The sequence below is a fragment of the Sminthopsis crassicaudata genome, chromosome 1, assembly GCF_048593235.1.
Source record: "Sminthopsis crassicaudata isolate SCR6 chromosome 1, ASM4859323v1, whole genome shotgun sequence".
NCBI lineage: Eukaryota > Metazoa > Chordata > Mammalia > Dasyuromorphia > Dasyuridae > Sminthopsis > Sminthopsis crassicaudata.
Window position 1 is genome coordinate 28,520,918 of NC_133617.1, and position 27,295 is coordinate 28,548,212.

At 54.5% G+C, this 27,295-nt stretch overlaps 3 protein-coding genes across 4 annotated transcripts in view; 1 reads left to right on the plus strand and 2 right to left on the minus strand.

The window, feature by feature from the left end:
- RITA1 (RBPJ interacting and tubulin associated 1) lies at positions 1-5,127 on the minus strand. The gene is made up of 3 exons (XM_074297181.1): positions 4,350-5,127; positions 3,466-3,783; positions 1-775 (listed from the first exon to the last, which is right to left on the minus strand). Exons 2-3 carry the CDS (start codon positions 3,768-3,770, stop codon positions 277-279), a joined length of 804 nt encoding a protein of 267 aa, XP_074153282.1. The 5' UTR covers positions 3,771-3,783; positions 4,350-5,127; the 3' UTR covers positions 1-276.
- Positions 4,812-23,026, plus strand: DDX54 (DEAD-box helicase 54). 2 transcript variants are annotated; one of them, XM_074297083.1, is made up of 20 exons: positions 4,812-4,945; positions 6,413-6,542; positions 7,484-7,554; positions 9,010-9,198; positions 10,112-10,161; positions 13,344-13,385; positions 13,522-13,617; positions 14,079-14,200; positions 14,419-14,480; positions 14,964-15,095; positions 15,792-16,002; positions 16,383-16,517; positions 16,904-17,131; positions 17,221-17,294; positions 18,705-18,902; positions 19,374-19,516; positions 19,630-19,743; positions 19,847-19,951; positions 20,201-20,310; positions 22,328-23,026. In XM_074297083.1, the coding sequence occupies exons 1-20, from the start codon at positions 4,814-4,816 to the stop codon at positions 22,576-22,578; spliced, it is 2,595 nt and encodes an 864-aa protein (XP_074153184.1). In that variant the 5' UTR covers positions 4,812-4,813; the 3' UTR covers positions 22,579-23,026. The 2 variants fall into 2 exon arrangements, with proteins under 2 accessions (XP_074153184.1, XP_074153191.1); XM_074297090.1 differs by lacking the exon at positions 4,812-4,945 and adding an exon at positions 5,196-5,358.
- CFAP73 (cilia and flagella associated protein 73) overlaps positions 22,403-27,295 on the minus strand; it is an 11,590-nt gene continuing 6,697 nt past the window's right edge. Inside the window, exons 6-8 of the mRNA XM_074297169.1 lie at positions 23,975-24,133; positions 23,229-23,332; positions 22,403-22,537 (exon numbers count right to left, since the gene is read on the minus strand). Of these exons, the coding sequence (XP_074153270.1) occupies positions 23,249-23,332; positions 23,975-24,133 (243 nt within the window). The 3' untranslated portion in view covers positions 22,403-22,537; positions 23,229-23,248. The remainder of the gene's footprint in view (positions 22,538-23,228; positions 23,333-23,974; positions 24,134-27,295) is intronic.

The following is a 27,295-nucleotide window of genomic DNA, read 5'->3' on the forward strand; positions in this document are numbered from 1 at the left end:
TGGGTTGGCAACAGTAGAGTTTATTGGGTTGCATGATGACCCCGACCAACTAGGGACGGAGGAACAAGGCCGAAGGAACAGGCCCATCTGTCCCAAAGGCGGAATCTCTGCACCGACCCTCCCAGGGCAGACTGAACGGATGCATGGGAATGGGTCAGACTCCTTCCTCCTCCCCTCTCACTGGGGGGGGTGCCCCTGGCTGGAGTAAGGCTGAAGCCTGCACGAGTCCATGTCTCTGTCCCCGTCTGGGATATGACATGGAGGCAAGGTCACAAGTCACTTCCAGGGTGGCTTTGGCTTGGGAGTGGCCACATGCTTCCGGGGAGTGGCTGGTTCTGAGAGGTTGGTGGCACGAGCCCTGGGGGTCACCAATGGGTTCTGGAAGGTCCCCGCAGCTGTCTGAGTCCAAGCTTGCTGCTGCCCCTTCGGACGGGGGGGACTGGTGCCAGGGGAGTGCCCGCCAGGGAAGGCATTCAGATGGGTGAGTGACTGGGAGTGCCCCCTCTTGAGGGAGCCAGGGGAATCCAGGCCATCCGAGAGCCTCTGCCAAACGTCCAACTTGTTCCTGCTCTTTGGCTTTGGGTGAATGGCCCGCAGCGGGGTCTCCTTGGGTCGGGGGGAGCGATTGGCCCAGGGTGCTGGTGGGGGGGTCCAGAGGAGGGGCTGGAGCTTTGCCGCATCCTCCTTCTTCATCCACGGTGCATCCCAGGTGGGTTCCTCCTGTCGGGAGCTAAAGAGAGTCTCATCACAGAAGGATGGTGTGTGACGGATAAGCCTGAAACAAAAAGGTTAGAAAATGAACAATGAGTCAGTCAGTGGGGGGAGCGGCTCCTAGGAATGGGGTCTGTATCCGGCTGGGCAACCCTGCTTCTCCTGAGTCCAAGAACCACAATCCCAGCTCTGCAGCTGGAAGGGACCCCAGAAGTCACCTCATTTTAGATGGGGAAACTGAGGCTCACAAAGATTAAGGGACACAGATAGAAGATACAAATGCAGCTCCTTAGACCCCACAGCCAGAAACTTTTCCATGGCCATGTGGTACATTGTAAATGGCCCCTGAATCACCAGAAAGGTCCCATTCTGTGGGGAGAAGGAAGCAGCATGGCTACCCCTGGAATCAGGAGTTCCCATCTCACCTCTGAAATTCATGGGCACATTACTCAATATAAGCCTCAGTGACCTCATCTGTAAAATGGAGATGAATATAAGCCCTCCCACATACTGAGCACAGACTATGTGCCTGCCACTGTGCTAAGTGCTGGGATGTGATGAGGACCAAATAGGACAATGGCTGCCACGAGCTTTGCAAGTCCTTTTGAGGCAGTTGGGGTTAAGTGACTTGTCCAGCATCACACAGTGTCTCAGGTCCTCCTGATTCCATCTACCTGCCCCCTTCCCAAGTCTAAAGCCTTAGGAATTTTTATTTCCTTCTGTATCTATTAGATAGATATCCAGGCTCAGCTGGCATTCTGCCAGGACGGGGGCAGCTGGTTAAGAACCCTACCTGCTACTGCAGAGTTCTAGATATTTTGGACAATTCTTCCTTACACTGAACAAGACCTAATTATGTCTCCTGGAACTATACACCACCCAGTCTAAGCCGAGGGGCCTGTATTAAGCATCCACTATGACCCAGACACTAGGCTAACCTCTGCCCTCAAGAAGCTCCTAGTCTAATGGAGGAGAGAGAACACATGCAGAACTTTATGGAAACAAGCTCTAGATAAGAGAAAATGGGAGAAGTCCTTCCTCTACATGACAACCCTTCAGAATTTAAAGTCACAATCATTCCTCCAGGTGTGCTCCCCAGGTGTCTTTCAAAAATCAGCCTTGATAAGAGTTCCACATTATGATAATGATGATGGATAATGATTATGGCTAGTCCTAACAAAGCACCTACTAAGTGCCAGGCTCTGTGCTAAGCAATTTACAAAAATGATTTCACTTGGTCTTAATAACAATCTGTGGTTCTAATATACAGGAATAGTCAAACTATGTCTATGAAGTGTCAATATCAGGCAGCATCTTCAAAGCCAAAATGATAGGTGGATGTGAAGTGATAAAATAGTTGTTGGAAGAGGCAAACGACTAGGAAAAGTGATCCGATGATTACATGGAGTCCATGGAAACCTGTTGCTACAAAAAATGTGGAACCATAGTCAACATTATTCCTATCTTAAAGACAAGGAAACTGAGGCAGACAGAGACAAGGACTTGCCCAAGTCACATGTGTGAGGCTGGATTTGAATTCAGGTTCCTGACTCTAGGCCCAGGGCTCGCTCTGGTGCATTCCCTAGCTGCCTCAGATCTTTTAATCAATGTCAATGATAAAAATATCAAATGTGGCAAGAATGGAACCTGGAAGCTCATCGTCATGAGAGAACCCTCTCAGTTAGCCCTCGTCTGTGAATCAGCAAGGTCTTAAGACAAAGGTTTCAATAGCTTCCCAACCCATATTTCTCCCATCTGATGCACAAGATCAGCAAAGATCCAAGTTTAGGCATTCCACAGTTCTAACAGGATAATCCACCTTCTATATGCAATTAACGTTAGGGATTCCCTCTGGACTCAAGGAGCAAACAGAAAATCCTATTTTTGGCATTTAGATCGTGGCCCCCTTCCTACCTTTCCCACCTTCCTGGACCTTCCTCCCTGACTCAGTGCTAGCAGCCTCCAGGCTTCTTGCCCAAGATTCGATGCTGGGCCTTAGCACTACCTGTCCCCCTTTGCCAGAAATGGTTTCCCTTCTTATCTCCACCTCACCTGTTACCAGAAGCCTTTCCTGATCCCCCTTAACACTGCTAGTGCCTTTCTTTTGGGCTTAGGTCCAATTTCTCTCTTATTTGGGAGAGAGAATCCCCACCTATTTCGGGGCAGTTCTAGATTTTGGACAATTCTTCCTCACACTGAACAAGTCCTGATTAGGTGGTCTGGAACTATACACCACACAATCTAAGCCAAGGGGCATGTAGGAAGCCTGTGCTGTGTTTAGCTGTTTGCATGTTGTGTTCCCCATGAGACCGAGTTCTTGGAGGGCATGCACTGCCTTTTGCCTTTCTCAGTATCCCCAGAATTTAGCACAATAACCAGGCACATTTGTGTTACTTAATTATGTCTCCCCCAATTTGGGATGTTGGCAGAGATACTGGAGTGGTGTGCCATTTCTGAGAGGAGGAAACTGAGGCAAGGTGACTTGCATAGGGTCCCACAAGTAAGTGTCTGAGGCTGGATTTGAACTCGGGTGGTCCTAGCCCCAAGTCTGGCACTCCATCCACCATACCACATAGTTGGCACATTTTAAATACTTGATTTGATTCAACTATCAGAGTAGTTCTGTGACTCACTCTGACCCTCTGCTTTCTCTCTCTGCAAAATGAAGGGGGGATAGACTCCATGGCCTCGAAGCGCCCCCCCCCCTCTTGTTGGATACTTTGAGACTCTGCCTGTTCCCAATCCTGCTGTTACCTGTATTTATTTTTCTTCCTGAGAGGGTAGGGAGGGGTACTGCTGCTGCTTTTGGAGGGGTCCAAATTCAGGTTCCATTTGGTCCCCTCAGAATTAGGGGTTAATGGCACAAGCTTCCCAGATCTGGCCCGCACTGCCCAAGGAGGGTCAAACTTCGGTGGTGTCGGCCGAGCCCCGGAAGGCTTGCCAAACAAAGTCTCATCCACGAACGACGTGCTGGATTTGACTCGGTAGCCACTTTGGCCTTTATGTTGCAGCTGGAGAGCCTGGATCCCATTGATGGCAAGCTCGACGGAGGTCTTCATTATGTGGCTGACTCTGAAATCACAAGAACCCCGGGGGGAGGGGGGTCTGACACTTGGGTCCGTGTCCTTCCCTGGAACCCGGGCCAAACGGGATCTAATAAATACCCTCTAAACCTCCCTCGCGCCTCTGCGCAGCTGCTGGGGCTTCAAGCCTCTGGGCCAGCTCCCCCGGCCAGGGGCGGGCAGGCAAGGCCTGTTGCTACAAACTAACAAACAAGGAAACAAAGAAACAACCCAGAAGATCGGGAGAAGCGGGGCCGGCCCCACCAGGGCCCCCGCGGCTGCTCCAAGCGCTCTGCTAATGCACGGAGTGGGGCGGTGGGCGCGGAGGAGGGGATTGTGAGGAATGTATAAAATATAGCCCAAGACCCCTCCCCACAAACAGCCCTTCGGTCTAAATCTGCACGTTTCTGCCGCAGGTTCGCCCCACGCCCCAGCATCCCGTCCTCCTCGGGTGTTGTTCTAAGCGTGTTCTTCTGAGCGGGAGCATGCACAGCGGAGCCCGGCCGGGCCCGGGCTGCGGCAGTGACCGCGAGCAGCCACCGAAGTCCGGGAGCCGCTCCCGGCCGGGGCGCTTACCTGAGGGGAGCAGGAAGCGGGCGGCCTGGCGGTCCCCGGACGCCCAATGACACTGGCCGCGGAGAGCGCTCCAGACAGCCTCGGCCACCCTAGTAGCGAACTGCGCCGAGGACTCGACCATTCTCTCCAGGAGGTCGGGGGAGACCAGGGCCCAGCCCACCCTCCCCTCAGCCCGCCCCGATCGGAGCCGGGGACAGAAGGCGAGCAGGACCGCCCCAGACGTCTCCCCCCAGGGGACCATGTTCGAAGCCCCGCCCCTTCGGCGGGTGGAGCAAACGGGGGTGCGGTTCCGTCGGCTGCGCCGCCTCCGCCGACACCGCTTCACCCGCTTCCTCCGCCTCTTGGTACAGGCCGTGGTGGAAGGCTTCGGCGCGCACGGCTGCGGCGGCGGCGAGTGAGTCGCCGAACACGGCGACCGAGTCTTCTTGGTGCATCTGCGCGCCCGCTCCCGGCCCACATCAGTCATGAGCACGGTCAGACCCAAGGGCTCGCGGCGCGCACGTGAGCACGACCGCCGCCGAGGCTTAGCTGGAGACATGGGAGGCGGCGACTTCGAGATCCAGCCCGAAGGCGGTGGAAACGTGGAGGCCCGGGAGGTGGGAAGCCCGGGGAGGGGGAGGGCGGCGGGAAGTGGGAAGCTGGAGGGGGGGGGAAGGGCGGCGGGAGCGTAACGGGAGGGGGGGGACCTGGGGACCTGCCCCGGCCCGGGAGTGAACGGGCCGCGTGGCGCGCCGGGACCCCAGTACGCCGGACCGGCTGGGAGGCAGCCCCGGCCCTTAGCGTTTCCTATCCGGAGCCTCATTGGCTGCTTCCCAGTGACGAGGCGGGGTCATTGTCTCCTCACCCAATCAGGAGTAGCCGGGGACTTGCGCGGAGGGGGTGGGGGACGGGGATGAGCCGCGTCATCTGCGGCCTGACGGAAGCAGGTTCAGGTCTGCTGCCGGGCAGGATCCGGTCCGCCGGCCGGTGCCTGTTTCTCGGCCAGAACCCTCTCCGTGGCTAGTACCCGGTCCGTGGCCGAGAGCCGGCTCTTTACACTCTCTCGTTTGTGGTGGGAGGGGCCTGGACTTGTGGAGGCTGGCGGCCTCCCGGGGGAGGGGGGGGGCAGACTCCTCCTGCCAGTGCGGGTCGCCGCCGAGGTCGGGCCTCCCTCCAGTCTCCCCGGCTTCCTCCACTTCCCACCTAAAGTCTGTTTCCAGACGCCCTTGATGGCTCTGGCTCCCGCCGGATCATCTTCCATCAGTGGGCCCTTGCTTGTCCCCTAGAGAGCGAGGCTGTCTTGTTGTGTCCTCAGCCCTTACCTTAATGCCACGCAAACAATAGGTGCTTAATAGGTGCTTATTTACCGTCTGAGGCAGGACTCGAACCCAGGTTTTCCAGGGAGGCGTTCACATATCACTGAGGGTTTTAGAGTATTTCCACTACAACCTTCTGGGCTGGGCTTTGCCTGGCGTTTTAAGGTTTACTCATTTTGTCTCACATGGACGGAGAGACCTGGACCTGCTGCCGGGAAGACCGAACTTACTGGCCTAGTGACTCTGAGCAAGTCACTCTAACCCCCATGTGCCTCAGTTTCCTTACCTATAGAATGGGGAGAATAATAGGATCTACTTTTCAGGGTTGTAGTGAGAAATGAAATGAGTAATCATCATGGTTTTGTGACCCACAAATCCCAGATCCTATCAGTTCTCTCCCCCAGTCTCTGAAAGGTGGCCGTGGCAGGAATGATTGAGATGAGGTCTGGTCTCGAAGTTTAAGGGGCTTGCCCATGATCATACAGGGGGCTCAATAGCAGCAGAGCTGGGGCCTGAACTCAGGTCTTTTAACTCCAAAGCAGGAGCCCTTTCCCACACCTTGTGGCTATGGCTCCTCTTCAGGGACGGCTCCGGTTGGTGCCTTCCAGGAACCTAAAGTCGGCTTGAGATGTAAACTGTCCACGCCCGCTTCTCCCCTAGCCTTCCCCCGCCCTGCTGGCCAGGGCTGTGCCCTGCCTGTGCCCCCTCTGTGATGTCCATGGGGCACCCAGCTATTTAAGTGATCCTGCCTCCACCTCTCTGTGACAGATGGGTCCCAGGAAGTCCCTGCCTGCCTTCCCTGCTTTGGAGGCAGCCTCAGATGTTGAGCCTGACACCCAGGAAATGATTCGTGCCCAGAACAAGAAGAAGAAAAAGTCTGGAGGCTTCCAGTCCATGGGTGAGTTAGTGGTGGAGCCACAGAGCCCAAAGCCGGAGCTCAAGTCTGCGGGACCCTGGATGCTTGTGAGCAGCGGGCCTGGGGATCCAGCAGGGAAACCGGGGGTGGGGGGGGTGGGGGAGGGATGCCTCTGCTGGGTCCTGTGCTGCACCCAGGGAGGAAGAGGACGGGCTCTGCTGTCCCGGAGCTCACTCTCTAGTTGAGTTGGCAGGACCCACGCGGGCCATTGTCGGGACCAGTGGGGTGGAAAGGGAGAGGCCAGTGGGAGTCCGGGATGAGGGGGGACTTCAAGGGATGCAGGAGCTCATCTGGGCCCTGAACTGGGAGGACTGTCCAGTATAAGAGCAGCACACAGGTGGAGACTGGAAAAGGTGGCATGAGCATGTGTGAGAGGGTGATTGCGTGTGTCTGTACAACAATGACCACGGCTGTGAGACTGTGTGAACATGTGTGAGTGTGAGGGTGCTTTTGTGTCCCTGAGCAGTGTGCGCGAGTGATCACAGATGTGTGTCTGAGATTATGGTCTGTGTGCACGTGAATCATAGCTGGGTGTCTGGGAGTGATCACAGATGTGTTTGTGAACATGGGAGTCCTCACGTGTGAGTTTCTAAGTGTATGATTGTATGTGGGTGTGAGCATATACGTGTGAGCTTGTGTGTGTGTGTGTGCGCGCGCATACAGAATACAGGTGTTGGGGCTGCTATTTCCTCAGTGACACCGGCATGGGCCCTGAGCGATTGAGCTCTGTGGAAGGCAGCCCGGTCAGCGTGCGTCGTTGGTACGATCTCAGTCCGTTCTCTGCCCACTGCGCTCTAAGCTCACGGGTCCAGAATCAGGCGGTATGTGGCCCGGCACACACCAGTAGGCTGGTACCCTGCTGGAGGTGGGGGGCCCAGGAGGTGGGATTCCTGGGGTCTGATGAGCATTGGTGTCTCCCCCAGGCTTGAGCTACCCTGTCTTCAAGGGCATCATGAAGAAGGGCTACAAGGTGCCCACACCCATCCAGAGGAAGGTAAACAAGCCCCTGCTCGCTGTGTCCTGCCCCACTGGGCCAGCTCCCTGTCTCTGGTGTTTGAAGGAAACGAGGGATTCTTTGGATTCGGTTCCCTCCAATAAAGGGGGTTGGGAGTGGCCCTCTCAGGGATGAACCCAGTGAGCATGGGGAGGACCAGAGCCCCGGGCCGCCTGATTTCATGACCAGCCAGACCTACCTGCTGGCATGCAATCCCATTGCATCCCCTCTTCATTGGCGTTAAGCCTTTCGCGTCTGCCCTTTTTTCATCTTGTCCTGAGAACGGCCCTTTGGAAGAAGCTGCCATTTTTACCAGCGGGGAAACCAAGGCTAGCCTTGCCCAGAGTCCAGGTCGGTAGCACAGTCGGGACTAGAGCCCGGCGCTCTGGACTCTCTTCAGATTAGTGTTTTTATTGCTAATGGAGGGAGTTGCCCATGGAACACTCCCTCCCCTCTATAGATCAGCACCTGTTCTGAACCTTCCCACTTTAAAGCATTGCCTGGCACTCCAGCCAGCTAAGGGACTGGTCCAGGGTCAGGCAGACGGCAGGTGTCAGAGGCGTGACTTGAATCTAGCCCTTCCCGACTCTGAGGCCGGCTCTCTGCCGTGTTCCCCGGCCACAAGCAGCCTCAGTTGGGGAGAGTTGGCCACTCCCGGCCTGCCCCACAAGGCCTCTGTAAACTCCTGTTCCCAGGCTTCCTTACTTTCCATCAGGACTGCCCAGTGACTGGAGTATTCTGACTGGGCGGGGCTCCCATCTTCCATCTCCAGACCGAATGAGCATCAGGCCAGTCCTGAAGCTCATCTGGCAGCCCCCGCTTTGGAACTGAGCAGTGTCAAAACAGACAGTTCCCATTTGCAGTTTCCCCTTGTTTGAGCCTGTAGCTTTTAGTGTCGGGGGCTCCCTTCTGTCAAGGCCTCCCAGCACCTGCACTGAAATTTGTCATGTGCCCCAGACGCTGAGGATTCAGAGACTGCCCATTTTTCTTTGTCTCTTGGTAGCAGAGGCGGCACGTGAACCCAGGTTTTCCTGAGGGCCTCCTCTCCTCTGCCCTCTGTGTTACATCACAGTGCCTGGGGAGTGTGGAGCACAGGTCTCCTCAGTGCTTTCTTCCCAAGTGCCCTGTGAGAGATCTGGAGCAAATGGTCTATTATCTCATCTACAAAATGGGCGTAAGCCCAGCATCCTCCTCCCCCAGGGTTGTTGAGGATCCAGCCAGAGAGCATATATGGCCCTAGAGGGCCAAAAATAAAAGCTGGGGTGACAGGTTCACCGCAGGGCTCACAGACTGGAGAGGGGGAGAGGACCTCAGAGACTGTAGCCCCGGAGTTTTTCCCATTGCATCTGTCACCTCCCCTTCAGCCTCACTCCAAGGTTGGCCTGAGGGGGAAGAAAGTAGTGAGAGCAAAAGTGGCGTCTCTTAGCTTCTGATCCCAAGCATTCCCTCCCGCAGACCATCCCAGTGATTCTGGACGGCAAGGATGTAGTGGCCATGGCCCGAACGGGTAGTGGAAAGACAGCCTGCTTTCTCATCCCTATGTTTGAGAAACTCAAGGCTCACAGTGCCCAGACAGGTGCCCGGGCCCTCATCCTCTCGCCCACCCGAGAGCTGGCCCTGCAGACCATGAAATTCACCAAGGAGGTGAGCAGGGGGCTGGACGGGCGGGGTGGGGGTGGGCACGTCACCTTTTGTGTGGCCTGGACCTTTGGGCCTATGGACCCCTGCTCTAAATCATGGTTTTAAATGCATAAAAGATTTGTGAGATTATAAAGGAAGTCAGAGGCCATTCTTGCTTTAAGAAAGTGTACCATTCTGCAGACCTCAAGGGAAAGGAGGTTTCTGGGTAATGAAATTTGCCTTTAGGAGGGAGAGAGACAGGGAGGAGTGTAAACATTGGGGGAGGGAGGAAGAGAGGCAAAGAAGGGTATAAACATAGGGGGCGGGGGAGAGACAGAGAAGGACCCTGGACAGAAAGCAGAGCAGAAGTGAGAGCAGGAAGAGAAAGGCTGAGCCGGGGCCAACCATGTGGACACCTGGCCTGTACAGAGAGGAAGAACATGGTGGGGGGGGCACAAGGGAGCCAGAGGAGGGGTACTGGGCAGGGGGACAGGGCAGAGCAAAGGTCTCCTCCCTTGGCTCTGGGGGCTCAGGCCAAGCCCTGGCCTGTCAGCAGCAGTGATGGCAGTCTCTCCACGGGGCTGTTCTGCTGCTTTCACTTGGAGGGTTTTGGGGGGCCAGTTTGGGAGAAAGAAGCTATGGAGCCCCAGGCTGGGGGGCAGGAGCACAGTGTCATACAGCAGTTAACAGGGTTTTTTAGAGTACAGATTTTTTTCAGAATTCTCTACATAAAGCTGAATTTGTATAATGTGAGTTTACCTAAAGTAAGAACCGTCTGTATGACAGTTATTCCCATTAAAAAAAAAAAAAAAATCCAGGACCTTGGTTAAGGCCTCGTGGCCCAGGGGAATGAGTCTCCCCTGGGATCGGCCCAGGAGGGCGGGCTGGGCTTTCCCTCTCAGCTCTCTGACCTCACTTTGTCTCCTTTGCTCCACAGCTGGGCAAGTTCACTGGCCTGAAGACAGCCCTGATCCTTGGGGGAGACAAGTAAGAGCTTCTTCCCTCACGATGTTTGTCCTTTGCCTGTATCTTGGCACGCCTCCTTCGCCTCCTTCCATTTTCCAATACAGACCTACCTTGTGACACTGTCCCTGCCTTCCTTAGGAGTCCCAGCTCAGCAGAGTCCAGCAGCCCCTCAGAGAGACTGACTAGCTGGGCAGCGTCCATCCCCCACAGACACCCCCTCCCCCCATGGGGCCTTCTGTTCTCTAGAAGCCATGTGCCTTTGGAGTCAGGAGAGTCAGGGTTCAAATGCTAGCTCTGCCTTGGAACTGGCTGTGTGACCCAAGGGGGAGCACTCTCCCACTCTGGGCCTCGGGCCATATGTTAACAGACCGGGTGTGGTATGGACTTTCAAGTCCATGATCTCCTCCCTGATCCTCAGAATGCGTTTGTGAGGCAGCCAGGGGCAGGATCCCTGTTCTGACCAACCAGGACACTGAGTCCCGGAGCCACGTTGTCATGGTTAGCCAGGACCTAGAGGTCACATTGTTCTGCAGTCCGCTCTGGACTGTCTTGTCCCTAGGCTTCTTTCTTCCTCCTGTGCCTTCTTGAACTTTGGAGGCTTGCGTCCTTCTGGTCCCCTCAGGCCGTCCCCCCAAACCCAAAGCCCCCCGCTCAGAATATCTCAGTAATGGTACTGTGTGCATTTGGGGTGCTTTTAGTTCCAAAGCTGTCACTCCTGCCTTCTCTGTCCCCGTTCCTTTTCTGGCTCCAAGAGCATCAGTCGGCCCGCTCCTCGAGGCTCTATTAGCCCTGAATTCTGGTTCTGGTGGATTGTCTTGGAGATGTTATCTTCTGAAGGTTAGCACAAGCTTTCCCCACTCCTCCTTCCCCCCTCCACACACACAGGGTATGTCCCACCTGGGCCAGGGTCGCCACCAGTAACTGCCAACCAGTAACCTTGGGGGCAAGGGCAGTGATCCCTCGCCCCTGGCCCCTGAGGCTGCTGGGGGGACCAGAGCTCACTGTGCCTGCTGCTGTAGTGCTGATGGGTGTGCAGAGCAGAGCTGTCAGGGTTAGTAATCCTCGAAAGTGTAGACCTCATCTGAGCCTGCCTCCCTGTCGTAAGGAAGAAGGACCCCCAGGTGTGTAGACAGCAGACCTCTGGTGGGATTTGAACCCCAGCTTTCCTGACTGGGGAGAATCAGGAAAAGCTGAGTTAGAATTCTGCCCCATTTGATTTTCTTTTGTGTTTTTCCAGAATCTCTTCTTGTCATTTTGAAATAATAATGATAAGTGATTTTGTGTAGCTCTTGAAAGATGACAAAGCCTTTTGCAGATACGGGGTTGGATCCCACAAGACTGCAGCGAGATTCAGCAAGTCAGGGATTGTTACCTCTGGTTTTTAGGAGAACCTGTGGTCTAGCAATTAAATGACTTGGTCCCAGTCACACCTGCTGATGTGTCCGCTTTGGGGTTTGGACCTGGTTCTGACTCCTGACATAGTGTGACGTCGCATCTGTGAGGCTGCGCTGCCGCTGTCCCCGGTGGGACTCAGGGTGGATGCTGTTATTTTGCCTCTGGGCTCCCCTTTCCATCACTGTATCCAAACCTTTTCCATTTTTCTCTGTAGTTTGTGTTTCTTGTTCCCTGCCAATTTGTTGTCATGATGATAAGTCCTCATGGACCGTGGCCTGTTCTGCCATCCCCAGGGGTCGGCATGTCAGGGTTTAATGGCCTAGTGATGTCCTTAGCCTGGTGTGTCAGTAATTGCCTGACTTGCCTCCCCTGCCCACCCTCCCACCTTCGGATCCTCAGAACAGAGGTTGGCAGAGCCAGACCTTCCAGGGCCACATCCTCTTTACTATTCTCTTGAGAGGGGAACTGCGTTTCCTCCAAGATTGGGTGTTGTAATTAACTGAGTACAGTCGCCTCTGGCCTGTTTTTTAAAAAGTATAGAGACTGTTGTCATTTTGTGTGTGCGCTGTTACAGGTTTCTGCTGCTCCTTTGATTCTCATTCTGTGGGGTTTGTCTGGTCCTAAAAGTCACGTAGTAGACGGCAAAGCCCAGGTCCTAGAGCACCAAACCCGGCGCTCTTTCCACCGTCTCCTACTCTTGCCTCCAGTTTTAGAGAATTGGCTGGAACACGGAGTGGTTGAGACATCTCCCGAGGGTGCCCCGGCCAGCATGTGGCAGGGACAGGACTTGGGCCCTGCCTCTCATTGTAGAAGGCACAGCAGGAGCCACCTCTTCGGGATCTACTGTCCTGCCTGCTTCTCCTAGGCAGCGACCCTCATTCTTGGGGACGGTTGGCTTTCTGTAAAGCTTGTGGGGTTTCCGTTCCTTACCATGCAACATCCTTGGTGCTGCTGTAGGCTTACTGACCACCCTTAGAGCCCTGTTTCAGTGTGCAAGTGAAATGAGGGCAGAATTGGGCGGCGCAGAGAGAACGGACAAAAGGTGCTGGAAGAAAGTATAGCACAGAGGAAGTGATGAGAGAGAGAGAGAGAGACAGAGAGAGAGAGAGAGACAGAGACAGAGAGAGACAGAGAGAGACAGAGACAGAGATAGAGAGAGAGAGAGACAGAGAGAGAGAGAGAGAGAGAGACAGAGACAGAGAGAGACAGAGATAGAGAGAGACCCCTTGGGAAAGGGAAGAAAAATGGTAGAGAAGAGATAATAAATCATACAGTTCTTGGGACTGACCACCAGGTGGCACACTCAGCCTGGCACAGCTTGGTTGCTGCCTTGAGCCTAGTAGTGAGAGAAAAGCCTGAGCTCTGGATGTGGGCAGGGCGGCGGTGTGTTTAGGTGTGGAGTGTTTAGGGTGTGATTATCCACTTTGAGTTCCTTAGTCTGGGATCTATCTCACCCCTTCTTGAACTTCTTTATGTATTTAGCCCGGATTCTTTTGGGGCTACATTTATCCCCTATATCCAGGGTCTTTATTTTAGGCTGCTTATCTCCTCGCCACCCTGAGGGTGGCGAGGCTTAGGTTTCAGGGGCATCATGGGATTGAAGATCAAGGACTGGAAGTTACCCCAGAAGCCCCTCGGTGTCAGTCGTTTTACATTTGAGGAATAAATATCAGAATCAGGCCTTGAACCCAGAACTCTAAAGCCAGTTCTTTACCCAGGATATTTGGCTCCAGAGGATCCCTTGTCAGGGTTGGTGCCATGTGCTCTTCCTGCCATGACACGGAGGCTTCCTTTTCTCTTTTCTACAGGATGGAAGACCAGTTTGCAGCCCTGCATGAGAACCCAGATATGTGAGTATGCAGAGCAAGGAGGAAGTCTTCAGACTCCTCCCTGCCAGACAGCTTTGGGTTTGGGGTTGGAGAGGGAAAGGGAGGGCTGGGAGGGGCAGGGGTTCCCGGGGTGATGGAGGGTGCTGTCCCATTGCAGAATCATCGCCACCCCTGGGCGCCTGATGCACGTGGCCGTGGAGATGAACCTGAAACTGCACAGTGTGCAATACGCTGTCTTTGATGAGGCGGACAGGTGAGGCGGCCTGGGCATTGGGGATCCTTGGGGAGAGAGGAGAATTAGGGCACCCTCGCTTCACCACGGGCCTTGTCCCTTTCTCATCATGACAGGCCCGTGTGTCTTTCACTGTCAAGTTTGCAGGGAGCTTTTGTGCCTGTCCCATGTGACCCTGTGGTAGAGAGGGCAGGGATGATTATTTCCATTTTTCTCACGAGATTGAAGAGAGCTGGCCAAGGACCTAGCTGCTCCTAGAACCCCCAGCATCCTTCAAGGCACAGCTCAAATGCAGCCTCACTGATCCCTCACAAGCCCCCCTGTGTGTGACCGTCCTGCGTAATCCTAGCCCCTGAGGGGAGGGGCTTTGTCCTCCCCGCACTTAGTGGGTGCTTAATCAATGCGCTGCTGCCCAGCCCACCTATGACCTGGCTGAGTGCCAGAGGCCGGCCGCCTCATTTGCTCTGCCCCTCTTGTTCCAGGTTGTTTGAAATGGGCTTTGCCGAGCAGCTGCAGGAAATCATTAGCCGCCTTCCTGAGGACCACCAAACCGTGCTCTTCTCTGCCACGCTGCCGAAACTCCTCGTGGAGTTTGCCCGTGCCGGTGAGCCCCTCGTCTGCTCCCTGGGCTCCCCTTGTTGTGAGCCTCCTTTGGGGGGAAAGGAAGCACGTGGGGAAAGGAGGTTCCCGGCTGGCCTGGGGCTTCCCCGAGGACATGACGTGCTGTGACGCACTGAGCATCCATTCTGCCCCCCTCCTTGATGGCCCCCTCGCCCACCCCCCAGCCCTCCACCTCCATCTTCACTCCCTGTTTTCCCCTAGGTCTCACAGAGCCGGTGCTGATCCGTCTCGATGTGGACACCAAACTCAACGAGCAGTTGAAGGTGAGGTCCTCGGCTCTGCCCAGCGCTTCTCACACCTCTCTTGGAGGTAAAACCCCCTAGCTCCGGGCCAGGCTGGCCTCTCCGGCCTCCTGGGCTTCCTCTGAGCTCCTGCAGGGAAGAACAGAGAAGGGCTTTCTGTGGCAGGACAGAGGCCCAGTCTGGGCCCATGGCGGGGATGAACGACCCCTTACCCATCAAGCACTTGATAATTTACATATTATCATCATGCTTTTTATCTCATTTGAGCTTGAATCCACCTGCCCTGGTGGATGAGGAACTTGAGCCTGGAATACCTGGTTCAGGTCCTGTCTGTGCCACGTGTTGGCTGGTGCTCTGGGCAGCTCCAAGTGGCCAAGGAGAGGCTGGCCCTGACGGCCCTCACAGGCTCCTTTATCCTTCACCAGAGCACGGGGACATGGGGGGGGGACTTGGCCGGGTGGGGGACTCCCCCTTTGATGCTCATGCTCCCTTCCCACATCTTAGATGGCCTTCTTCCACATCCGTGAGGACGACAAGCCGGCCGTGCTCCTCCACCTCCTGCGCAATGTCGTGCGGCCCCAGGACCAGACCGTGGTCTTTGTGGCCACAAAGCACCACGCGGAGTACCTCACAGAGGTGAGGGGCCGGAGCCCCGGAGGGACCCCTCCTGCTCAGTCCTGGGCAACGGGAGGCATTCCCCAGCAGCACCAGCAGGGGGCAGGCACCCCCTCCTTGGCACAGTCCCCTCCTCTCCCCACTGGGAAGCCAGGGCACGTTGGGCTGACCTCCTGGATAGATGGGGGCAGAAGTAGCTCTGTGTGTAACCCACAGGTGCACCCGTATGTCACATGTGTCTGCCTTGCATGTGTGGGTGTCAGTTCTGTGGGTGTTTCCCACATGGGCGTGCACACATACAGCGCCCACTGCCATACGCACGTAGGTTCCATGTGCCCACATGTAATATTTAACATGTACCATCCATGCTGGGTGTGTATCTTTAATATACGTACATTTACATATGTATGTATATACACATGCATCCATACACAGCCGTACCATGACACTTTGTGATCTTTGCCTGTACTATGTGTTCCCTACCCCTGCTTCCCCATCCCCTCCCCCCAGGGGATAACGAGCCCCTTGAGGAAGAGACTGCCTCAGTTGTGTGTTTGTATTCTATAGCATAGTCCTGGGCCACAACGGCTGTTTAGTAACCGGTTGTTGGTCAATTTATCGGCTGTTTCTTGGGGGTTTGGATGGGAAATGGGGATCGCTGTGTCCCTGTTCTGTAGCCAGCCCCTCCCCCTGCCATGTTTCTCTCGCCTCCCTCAGCTGCTGACAACTCAGGGTGTGTGCTGCACCCACATCTACAGCTCCCTCGACCAGACGGCACGCAAGATCAACCTGGCCAAGTTTGTGCACCGCAAATGCTCAGCCCTCATCGTCACTGACGTGGCCGCCCGGGGCCTGGACATCCCGCTGCTGGACAACGTGATCAACTATAACTTCCCTGCCAAGAGCAAGCTCTTCCTGCATCGAGTGGGTGAGTGCTAGCCTGGCAGCCCTGCCCTGAGGGTTTGTGCTCTAAGCCCCCCTGACACCCCCTGTTTTAGGCCCCCTCCCCCCCCAACCCTGACCTTTTATATTCTCAAGACCTGTTGGGAGAGCTAGGGGTTATCTCTGGGGCAGCCAAGGAGCCCATTAAGAGCAGCTGAGACTCTCATTCACATGTCCCTCTTAACTTTGCATCTCTGACTCTGTTGTCCCCCAGCTGGGTCTCTGAACCCACACTGGGCAGAAACCATTTTTACCAATGGGGAGCCTGAGGTGACTTGCCCAGGGCCGGGCAGCCCAAGTGCAGAAAGGCCTGAGTGCTCGCTCAGGCTCCCTTGTGACGACTGCCTCTCTCTTTTCCTTCTGCAGGGCGTGTGGCCCGTGCGGGCCGAAGTGGCACCGCATATTCCCTGGTGGCCCCCGATGAGGTGCCCTACGTCTTTGACCTTCACCTCTTCTTGGGCCGCCCCCTCGTCCTCGCCAGGCCCAACGAGAAGCCCTCAGGTTGCCGGGCCTGGGTCTGGGGGCTAGTGGGACCCCAAAGTGGAGAAGGAGCTTGGGATGGGACTGAGAAAGAAAGAAGGGAGTGACTTACTCAGGTATCATAGAGCAACAGATCTGGGGCAAGATTTGAACTCAGGTCTTTGGTACCATTAGTACAGAACTGGAGAGGCCGCTGGCATTGAAGTCACAAAGGCCTGAGTTCCAGTCCTCCCTTAGTAAATGACTTTGGGCAAATCACTTCCCCCCGTCTGCCTCAGTTTCCTCATTAGTAAAGTGAAGAGTTGGATCCAGGGGTCTCCTGGCTCCCTTTCAGCTCTGGCAGTTGGGGCTGGGTTGCCTGGGGGCTGGGTCGGGTATGGGCCTCCTGAATCCCAGAATTCCCCCAGATGCCTCTCCGGATGGCGTTCTGGGCCGTGTGCCTCGGAACGTGGTGGACGACGAGGAGTGCCGCCTGCTCACGGATCACGACGGCTCCTCGGAGCTCCAGAGCCTGCGCCGCGTGGCCGAGAATGCCCACAAGCAGTACAGCCGCTCTCGGCCGGGGCCCTCCCCAGAGTCCATCAAGAGGGCCAAGGACCTGGACCCCACTCTCCTGGGCCTGCACCCCCTCTTCAGTGAGTGCCCACCACAGTTCCTGGGGGGGGGAGCCCCAGGCTGGGCAGCATGGGCTCCTCTGACAGGCTTCCTCTCTGCCCACCTCCAGGCTCCCAGTTTGAGGACGAGGAGTTGGAGAGAATGAAGCTTGTGGACAGCATCAAGAACTACCGCTCCCGGGCTGTAAGTGAGACGGCCCAGCCTGGTGGGAGGGTCCGGGGACAGGGCCTGGGGAAGATCCAGGAGTATCTGGGGGGAGGGCCCAGAGGGAGGGCCTAAGGATACTGAGGCCCACAGTGCTTTCAGAGACAGAACTCGGGGCTGTCTGCTTCCAGGCACATGTGGCAAGCAGACCCCAGAAGCAGCTCCATGGTCCCTCTCCTTAGTCCTCAGCCCCCTCGTTCCCATCCCTTTTCATCTCAGCCTCAGCTCTTGGATTGCATCTGGATGGGCTCCTGGAGGCCCCGGGGTCCAACCCTCATTTGTTGTTCAGAGAGACCCATGACCTGCCCAAGGCCACACAGCTGGGCATTTTTACCCGATGTTCAGGAGCTTGTCCCTCCTGCCCAACAAGCATCAAAGATAGATGTTTGTACAAACTCTTTTTAGTTGAATATGCTCCAAGTTACCCATTTTGCATTTCCTGGTGTCCTCTAGTTCTTCTCTGGCCACAAATTTTTCCCTCCCCCCAGATCTAAGAGGTAGATGTCCCTTGTCCTGATTTGCCTAAAGTATTGCTGTCATGTCTAACTCACGAGCCACCCCCTGGTGCTCGGTGTGGCCCAGGGCCCAGCCTCTGCCGTCCTCTTCCAGTTTTCCCAGCAGTTCTTGTCAGAGAGTCCCGGAAGCCGGAGTCCAGGTCTTTCAAGCACTAGATGACTAATGTCACTGACATTGTGACTCGTGAGCCTAACCTGCCTCACTGATCCACTGCTCTGCTCCTTAGCCGGACCAGTGTCACGGTCATCCAAACCGTGAGCGACAAACACATTAAAACAAAAGGCACTTGAGTCAAAGCAACAAATACGTTACTGGAGACTAGCAGTGTATGCAGTATTCCACTCCTATAGGCCCCTGCCCATCAGACTTTGAGCTAAGAAAGGCCGTCAGGGCTAGAGATGGGGAAACTGAGGCACAGAGAGCTTGAGTGAGGGTGTGAAGTCACACTTAGGGTTGGGATCCTGTCTCCTGGGCCGTGCTTTTCCAGCTCTTCCTGGGGGCCTAACTTGGTCTTAAATTCCTTGGTGCCCGCCTTTATTTTTTTTATATGGAGGGATGTTTTCCTGATTCTCGCCACTATAGGCAGCCAGTGTCGTGCCTGGAGAGCTGGCCTGAGTCAGGAGGATGGGGTTCCAGTCCCATCTTGGATACATCCTGGCTTGGTGACCCCCATCAAGCCCATGAACTTCCCAGCACCCCCAGGCATTTCTTTGACCAGTCCGCATTGATTAAACACTTACTGTGTGCCAGGAATACAAATAGGGAGGAGACCAGAGCTGTAGATGGAGTCAGTCATGGGGGCCTCCCTGGAGGAGGCCAGCCCCACCCTAGCCCACACAGGAGCAGAATCAGGGATTTTCTTCCTTGCTGCAGACCATCTTTGAGATCAACACCACCACCCGGGACCCGGGCAGCCAGGTGATGCGGGCCAAGCGGAAACGGGACCACAAGGCCATTGCCAAGTTCCAGCAGGGGCAGCAGGAGCGGCAGCAGGCCCAGCCTGGCCCGGCTCCCTGCCTGCCCACAAGCCAGGAGCCGCAAGAGGAGCCGGAGGAGGAGCAGGATGTGGAAGTGGGGGCTGTTATGTAGGGGACTGGTGGGGGGAGGTGGGGGGTGGGGCCCAGGACAGCCCGAGCCCCAGACACACAGCCACTAACCCTCTGAAAAGGGGCATAGGAATAGCAGCTGCCTCCCCAGGGGTGTCTCAGCAGACGAGATCCGACCTGCCCAATCCTTTGTAACCTTGAGGTCCGGAGGCCTCGCACTCGGCACCTGGGGGGCTGAGCACAGGAGGCGCTTAATACAAGTTTGTCCTGCCGTTCCTCTGCCCTGTCAGCTCCGGCCTCCTAGTCTGGCTGGGGGGGGGGGGGGGCAGATAGGAAGGGAAGCTGAGGCTCAGAGAGAGGGGCTCCTGGGAGCTGGCAGCAAAGGGGCGTCACTGAGGAGACCCATGTCCACGGGGCAGAGCGGAGTCACGGGGAGGGAGCGCCGAGCTGGGGGGGGGGGGTTGGCGCTCAGCCCGGCTCCGGTCCTCCTCCCCAGGAGGCCTTCACCCAGGTGCTGGGCCCGAAGAGACGGGGGTCCCCAGCACAGGGCCAGGCGAAGAAGCGGAAGGGGGCGCCCCAGCAGCGGCAGGAGGAGTTCTATGTGCCCTACCGGCCCAAGGATTTTGACAGCGAGCGGGGGTGAGCGGCGCAGCTGGAGGGGGGGGGTCAGATGGGTGGGGGCAAAGGGGCACTACCAAGGAGGAGAGGTGCCACCCTTTGCCCACGCCACAAGCCCTATTCTCTCCCCTCAGCCTGAGCATCGGGGGGGAGGGCAGTGCCTTCGAGCAGCAGGCGTCCGGAGCCGTCCTTGACCTCATGGGCGACGAGGCCCACAACCTCACCAAGAGCCGGCAGCAGCTGAAATGGTAAGGAGGGGAAGGGGGAGTAATGAGGGGGGGGGGGAAGGGGAGAAGTCGTGCCCCAAGAAGACGCCCAGCTCTGCCTCCTCTCCCCCTCCTTGGCCTCCAGGGACCGTAAGAAGAAGCGGTTTGTGGGGGCCACGGGCCAGGAAGACAAGAAGAAGATAAAGACGGAGAGCGGCCGGTACATCAGCAGCTCCTATAAGAGGGACCTGTATCCTTTCCTCCTGTGGAGGGGTGGGGTGGGGCTAGTCCCCAGGATGGGGGGGGGCTTCCCCTCTGGAGGTGGTCCAGGTGGACTGTGCCCCCTCCCCTCTGGTGGTCTTGAGTGAGTGAGACCCTTCCTGCACTCTTCTCCCCCGCCTCGGTTTCCCCATCTGCAAAATGAGGGAGGGGTCTGACCAGCTGGTCCCCAAGGCCCCCTCAGCTCTAGCCCTGTGGCCTCCTTAACCACTGACCTCAGCTATCAGAAGTGGAAGCAGAAGCACAAGATTGGCGACCGGGACTCAGATGAGGAGAATGAGGGAGGCGCCAGGAGGCAGGGCTGGAATCGGGGCCGTGGCCGGGGCCGAGGTGAGAGAGCCGGCCTGGGAGCGGCAGCCAGTGGGGGGATTAGAGGGGTACCTGGGGGGGATCCAAGCAGCCCGTGTCCAGCCACTCGGGGGGAAACTGAGGCAGGAGAGAAGTGATCCTAGTGACTGCTCTGTCAGCCACCCATCCTACAGATGGGAAAACTGAGGGGAAATAGGAAATGAGTGGCCAGTGTCCCCCAGTAAGAACAGGGGCCCCAGGCCAACTCTTTCTTGGTCCTCTCTCCTCTCGTGCCTTGTGGGCAGCACCTCTGAGCCCCTGGGTACCTGCTGGTGTCCTGGCCCTTCTCCAGTCAGTGTCCAGAGGAGCGTGTCCTGGCGCCCTGCAGGCAGACTGCAGCTGGGAGCTGAATCCCATTGGTGAACAGGCATTTCCCCAGAAGCCCCATGTGAGCAGGGCCTCCCAAGGCCTCCCAAGGAGCCTCTGCTCCCACTGGAGCCCCCAGGAGTGGCAGCTCACTTTCTTATCCCAGCTGCTGGGCAGCCTTCTGGCTTCTGGGGTACCTCTGAGGCGTCCGTGGCAGCCCCTCACTTCTCCAGGCTCCCTGCAGTGTGCTATCTTCCTTCTGTGCCCATGCTGGCAAAGGGGAGCAAGGGGTCTCGGGGCACAGTGAGGCAGCAGGCAGTAGTCAGAGTGCCAGACCTGGAGTTGCCCTTTTACTGGCTCGGTGACCTCTTTCACTTCCCAGCCTCAGTTTCCACTCCTGTAAAGTGGGGATAACACCACGCCCTACCACCCAGCATGGCTGTGAGGCTCCTAGGAGACGCCTCTCCCTGTTTTGCTGCGCTCTGGATTTCTGGCCCTCTCCTGACTCATTCATCTCCTCCCCCAATATCTGCTCCCTCCATCTGTCCGGTCCCCTGCCTGCCTGGGTGTCCCAGGATGTGCTCCCAGGACCCCTTCTCCCCCTCTCGCCTCTCTTGGCCAGACCTCCCACGTGTGACCTTGTTTTGGTGTTGTCCCCCCTCCTCCCCACGTTTCTCCATCTCTGCCGCCCTGGCTTCCTTTCACACCTTCAGCTTCTGGTTTCTATTTTTACTTCCCAGCAGTGGCTTGTGGGGGGCTGCCTCTGGGGAGGGGGAGGGAAGTGTGACATGCAGCCTCTTACTACCCAGGGGTCAGCTCTGGGCGGCTCCCATCCCCCCACCAGGCTCCTTGTCTTGGAGCTGACAATGACCTGTTTGGTGTGCAAGATGGGAAGGCCGGGAGGAGAAGCCCCCCGGGGCAGGGAGCAGCCACATTCTCCATCCACCATTGGAATGGCCGGAGAGTGGTGGCAGGAGCCCCACAGGGAAAGCTGGGGGGATGTGCTGGATGCGAGGAGCTGTCCTTGGGGGACGGGAGACCCCTGCCTCTCTCTGCCGCAGTTTCTTCACTTAGAGCACGGCATCCCGCTGCCTACTTCTCTGAGGACTGCAGCCGGGTCCGAGTCCTACCTCAGCCTCTTACAGCTTGTGGCGCTTTCTCCGAGCCCATTTGCTCAGTGTTAAGTGAAGATAACAGCCATTACCCCCAAGGGGCTGAAGTTCAGTTATTATCATCGTTTTGATTGATCCACCACAGCTACGCCCCCTTAGCGCATCATCCTCCGCCTTTTGAGACATTGCCCATTTGGGGATCTATGGCCTCAATGGGGGAAGGGAGGAGACAGAAGAGGTCCTTGGGATGGTCTGGGCTGCCCAGGGTCCTTTCCCGGGGTCTGCAGTTCAGTCTGTGCTGAATTCTATAATGTCTGGGGGTCCTGGAAGACGGAGGAAGCTTTCCTCTTACAGATGAGGGAACTGAGGCACAGAGTGCCTGGGCAAGGGTCCCACAGCTGGTAAGTGCCTGAAGAACAGTTGGAAAGCAGATGACCCGCCGCAGCCAGGGAAGGGGCCAGATTGGAGACGCCAGAATGAAGGCCCTGATTGACATCCCCAGCTCTCTCTCCCCATCCAGGGCAGGTTACTTTATTTCTCAGGGCATCCCTGGTGACCTTCCCTCCCTTGTGTCCCCCCAGGGGCCTCGGCGGGCCGGACATCAGGGGCTGGCGGGACGTCAGGGGCCGGCGGACGCGTGCGCTCAGAGCTGAAGAACAAGCAGCAGATCCTGAAGCAGCGTCGCCGCGCAGAGAAGCAGCATTTCCTGCAGCGAGGGGGTCTCAAGCAGCTGTCTGCCCGCAACCGACGCCGGGCCCAGGAGCTGCGGAAGAGCGCCTTCGGCAGGCGTGCTGGGGGTAACCGAAAGGGTAAAATGAGGAAGAAGATGTGAGATGCTTTTCCCCCAGCCACCTATCAGCGATGGTCTGGCTGAACTCCAGACTCCCATCTTCCCTTGGAGATATGTGTGGGCTGGTCACCTCCTCCCTTGGGAAGACAGAGCCCCATTGTCCAGAATCAGCAGTCTGGTGGTCCATCCCAAGGCTCCTACCTGAGAGCCATGGTGTCCTGAGGGACAAAGCTGGTTGAATGTGGGCCTGAAGCAGTTAACATGCTCTGCTTGCCCCTCCACCCTCCTCCCTTCTAAGAGGAGGAACCTGTTCTGCCAGGCTCTCCCGCTCCTTCCGCCTGGAGGGCTGGCACCAGGCACTCTGGGCCAGCCTTAATCTCGCCCTGCCCCCCAGAGAGGATGCTCCCCGAGATGGGCGATGGGGTGGGGGCAAGGGGTCATCACCATCAGGCCTTACACATGGCAGGTGCTTAATAAATCTCGAAATGGATTTGTTGGATTGTCATTGTATTAAAGGGGTTAATGTCCTGTCTCTGATTGAGACATGTACAAGTCTGTGTATAATCCTGGGCATCCGAGTGTGTGTTCAGCTCTATCAAGTTGGGCTGCTGGGGCTCCCTGCTAGACATGCATGCACACACAACACGCAGAGACAGATGTGAGCGTTCCAGGACGCAGGGGGCCAGACCTACCTCTTCCATCGGCAGCTTCCCTAGTGGTCAGCGGCAGAGGGCCCAGGCTCTCCCTGGTGAAGCTTGGCCAGCGTGGCAGAAAGGTCCTGGAAGAACTGCTGTACCTGGGAGCCCCCCACCACAGTTGGAATCAGTCACGTGCTTCTGGACTCCCAGCAGCCATCATAGCAGGAGGCCGAGGGGCTCCCAGAAGCACCTGCCAGACTCACGAGCTACCCCTCTTGGCTCCATGCCTTCCCTGTCTGTACAATCACTTGTGTACACACTTTTGTGGGCTGTCTCCCATTAGACTGAGCTCCTTGAGGAGCTCCGAGAGAAGAGGGTTTCTTCCAGTGCCAAAAGAGGCAGATGGGTCTAGGAGGATGAGGAGGGAGGAAAAGGCCTTTAGATTGGGCAATTGGGATTGTTGCTAATATGGCAGAGAAGTCTCCTTTGAGAACATCTGCTTTAGACTTCATTTTACAGAGGAAAGAAAGTGACCTGTCCAATATGGAGAATAAGTTAGAGCCAAGTCCAGAACCCCCCTTTCAGACCAGGGCTTTTTCCTCTTGAGTCTTCCCCACATTGCTGACCTGTACAAAATTCAGCTGTATGATTTTGGTATCATTCACTATGTTCTGACTTCCTGAGCTAACAGGCCATTTGCAAATTGAAGCAGAGGAGACATGGGAGGTAATGGGGTAGAGGGACTTCCTAGAGGTTGAGAAATACACTTGGGTGCATCCGGGGCTTTTGGGCCCCCTCACCTGCTCCAGCTGCCCCTCCGTGTCCTCCACAGCCAATGTAGGGACCTCCTTCTTCTGCTTACAGACTATCTGGAACAAGTTGAGGGCCGCCATCTTGATCTGCCCAAGGAGCAAAGTCTTCTGGGCTGCCGTATTCTGGATGTGAACCCATTTGGATTCCTGCAGACACCCAAGGGGAGTCAGAGCTCAGCTAGAGGGGACCATCTTGGACAAACCCCCAATCCCTCATCATCAGTCTTAGTCCTGAGCCGTGAATCACAAATTAAACCTTCAGCATTTGCACTGTAGACTGAAGGAAGAAATCCAGGAGATTGGTCAACCTTAGTCACCTTTGACATCACCTTCCCACCAAGTCCCTGAATGTCACTCCATGAGAAGTATTTTCCTCTCCATTAGCTTTAATAAGAATCAGTCCATTTAGCCAAAAGGGAAGACTTGGGGGGCAATGTAGTTATTGTTAAAATAGCCAACCCTGGGTCCTAAAGACAAAGCAGTCCAATGGGTAGAAATCAGGGAAGTTCTTATTCAGTATAAAGAATTTCCTGATGAATCTTTTAACAATGGGATGAACTGACTTACTAGGTTAGGAAGCTCCCCCATCAGTGGTAGTCAAAAAAAAAAAAAAAAAAAGCTGCAAGATAATTTGGAGAGAAATTCGGAGAGATTCCTAATTGCCATAGATTGGATTCTGAGGAAGGGAGAGCTGATAAGTTTTCAGGGTGAATGATAAATTGTAAAGGATATGAATAGACAATTTTCAGATGAAAAAATGAAAGTTGTTTATAGTCATATGAAAAAACACTCTAAATTACTATTGATTGGAGAAATGTAAATTAAAACAGCGCTGTGGTACTACCTTGCATTTATCAGATTAGTTAAGATGACAGGGAAGGATAATGTTGGAGGAAATGTGGGAAAATGGACACTAATACATTGTTGGTGGAGTTGTGAACTGATTCAGCCACTCTGGAGAGCAATTTGGAGCTATGCCCAAAGGGCTATCAAATTGTGAATCCCTGGGGCAGCTAGGGGGTATAGTGGATAGAATACCAGCCCTGAAGTTAGGAGGACCTGAGTTCATATCTGCCCTCAGACACTTAACATTTCCTGTGTGACCCTGGGCAAGTCACTTAACCCCAGTTGCCTTAGGGGAAAAAAATCGGGAATACCTTTTGATCCAGTGCTACTACTGGGTCTGTATCCCCCCCTCCCCAAATAGTAAAAGAGGGAAAAGGACCCACATGTGCAAAAATGTAGCAGCCATTTTTGTGGTGCCGAAAAACTGGAAAATGAGTGGCTGCCCATCAACTGGGAATTGACCAAATAAGTTATGGCATATGAATATAATGGAATATTCTTATTTTATTAAGAACTGACAAACAAGTTGATTTTAGAAAAGCCTGGAAACACTTAATGTGAACTGATACTGAGTGAAATGAGCAAAATCAGAAAAATATTGTACACAGCAACAGCCAGATCATGTGATGATCAACTATGATAGACTTAGCTCTTCTCAGCAGTTCAGTGATCCAAGGCATTTCCAATAAGCTTTATATGGAAAATGCCATCCACATCCAGAGAGAGAGAAGTGTGGAGATTAAATGTGGATCGAAGCACACTATTTTCACTTTTTTTTCCCTTTTGTTCTGATTTTTCTTTCCCAACATGTCATATGTTTTTAACTGAATTTTTTTTTAATTTTTAATTTCTTCAATGTAAACGTTTACAACTCAGAAACTGGCAAAGGCTACAAAAATCAAGGCTCAATTTGTTTTATTGTCTAAACTTAAGAAAGTGATATAAAGGATTTTAGTAAATCAGACTAAACATAAAAGTAGGCCCATACATTTTTTTCCTCCTCAGAGAGCTAGTTGTTTAATATTTGCCAGCCTATCCCTATTAAAATCGTTTCCAAGTCCGAGGTGACCTAGTAGCATATCAGTCAATCAACAAGAATTAAGTGTACGCTACGTGCAAGACTATATACTAGCTATTGAGGATATAGAGACAGACATGAGACTGATTTTGAGGGGAGATATCAGGAGTTGAGGGAATGAGGAAGGTCTCGTGTAAAATGTGTTTCATTTGGGTCTTGAAGGAAGCCAGGAATTCCAAGAGGCAGAGGTGAAAAAGGATTGCATTCCAGGCCTGGGACACAACCAAATGCAAAGGCACAGAGGTGGGAGATACAAACAATGGGAAACAGTTTTGCCAGATACAAAGGCACAGAGGTGGGAGATACACGAACAGTAGGAAACAGTTTAGCCACATGCAAAGACAGAAATGAGAGATGCATGAATAGTAAGAAACAGTTTAGCCAGATACAAAGACACAAAGATGGAAGATACAGGAAACAGTTTAACCAGAGGCAAAGGCAAAGAGGTGGGAGATATAGGAAACAGTTTAACCAGATACAAAGTCACAGAGATGGGAATATAGGAAACAGTTTGGTCAGATACAAAAGCCCAGAGATGGGAGACGTATGAACAGTAAACTTAGCCAGATACAAAGGCACAGAGGTGGGAGATACACAAACAGTAGGAAACAGTTTACTTACATCCAAAGACACAGAGATGGGAGATACATGAACAGTAGAAAACAGCTTAGCCAGATAACAAAAGGCTCAGAGAGATGGGAAATATAGGAAACAGTTTAACCAGATACAAAGTTACAGAGATAGGAAATATAGGAAACAGTTTAACCAGATACAAAGTCACAGAAATGGGAAATATACAAAACAGTTTAACCAGATACAAAGTCACAGAAATGGGAAATATAGGAAACAGTTTAACCAGATACAAAGTCACAGAGATGGGAGATGTATGAACAGTAAACTTAGCCAGATACAAAGGCACAGAGGTGGGAGATACACAAACAATAGGAAACAGTTTACCTACATACAAAGACACAGAGATGGGAGATCCATGAACAGTAGAAAACAGCTTAGCCAGATAACAAAGGCTCAGAGATGGGAGATACACAAACAATGGGAAACAGCTTGGCTGTTGCCTCTCCTGATTGATAGAATATAAACTCCTTAAGGCCAGAAACCCTTTGCCCTTCTGTCTTTGCATCTCTAATGCCTTATGTAGGCATCTAACAAAACAAAATACTTATTGATTGATTACTTGACCATGACATTTAGAAAGGGGACTAATAGATCACAAGGATAGAAGGAAAGGAAGGATAGGGACGTGTTTTAAATGCCAAATGGAAGCTCTGTATTTGATCTCAGAGGGAACAGGGCATTATTGGAGATCATTGAACAATGGAGTAAAAGGAACACTAGATTTCTAAGCAATTAAGAGCCCTGGGTTTGAG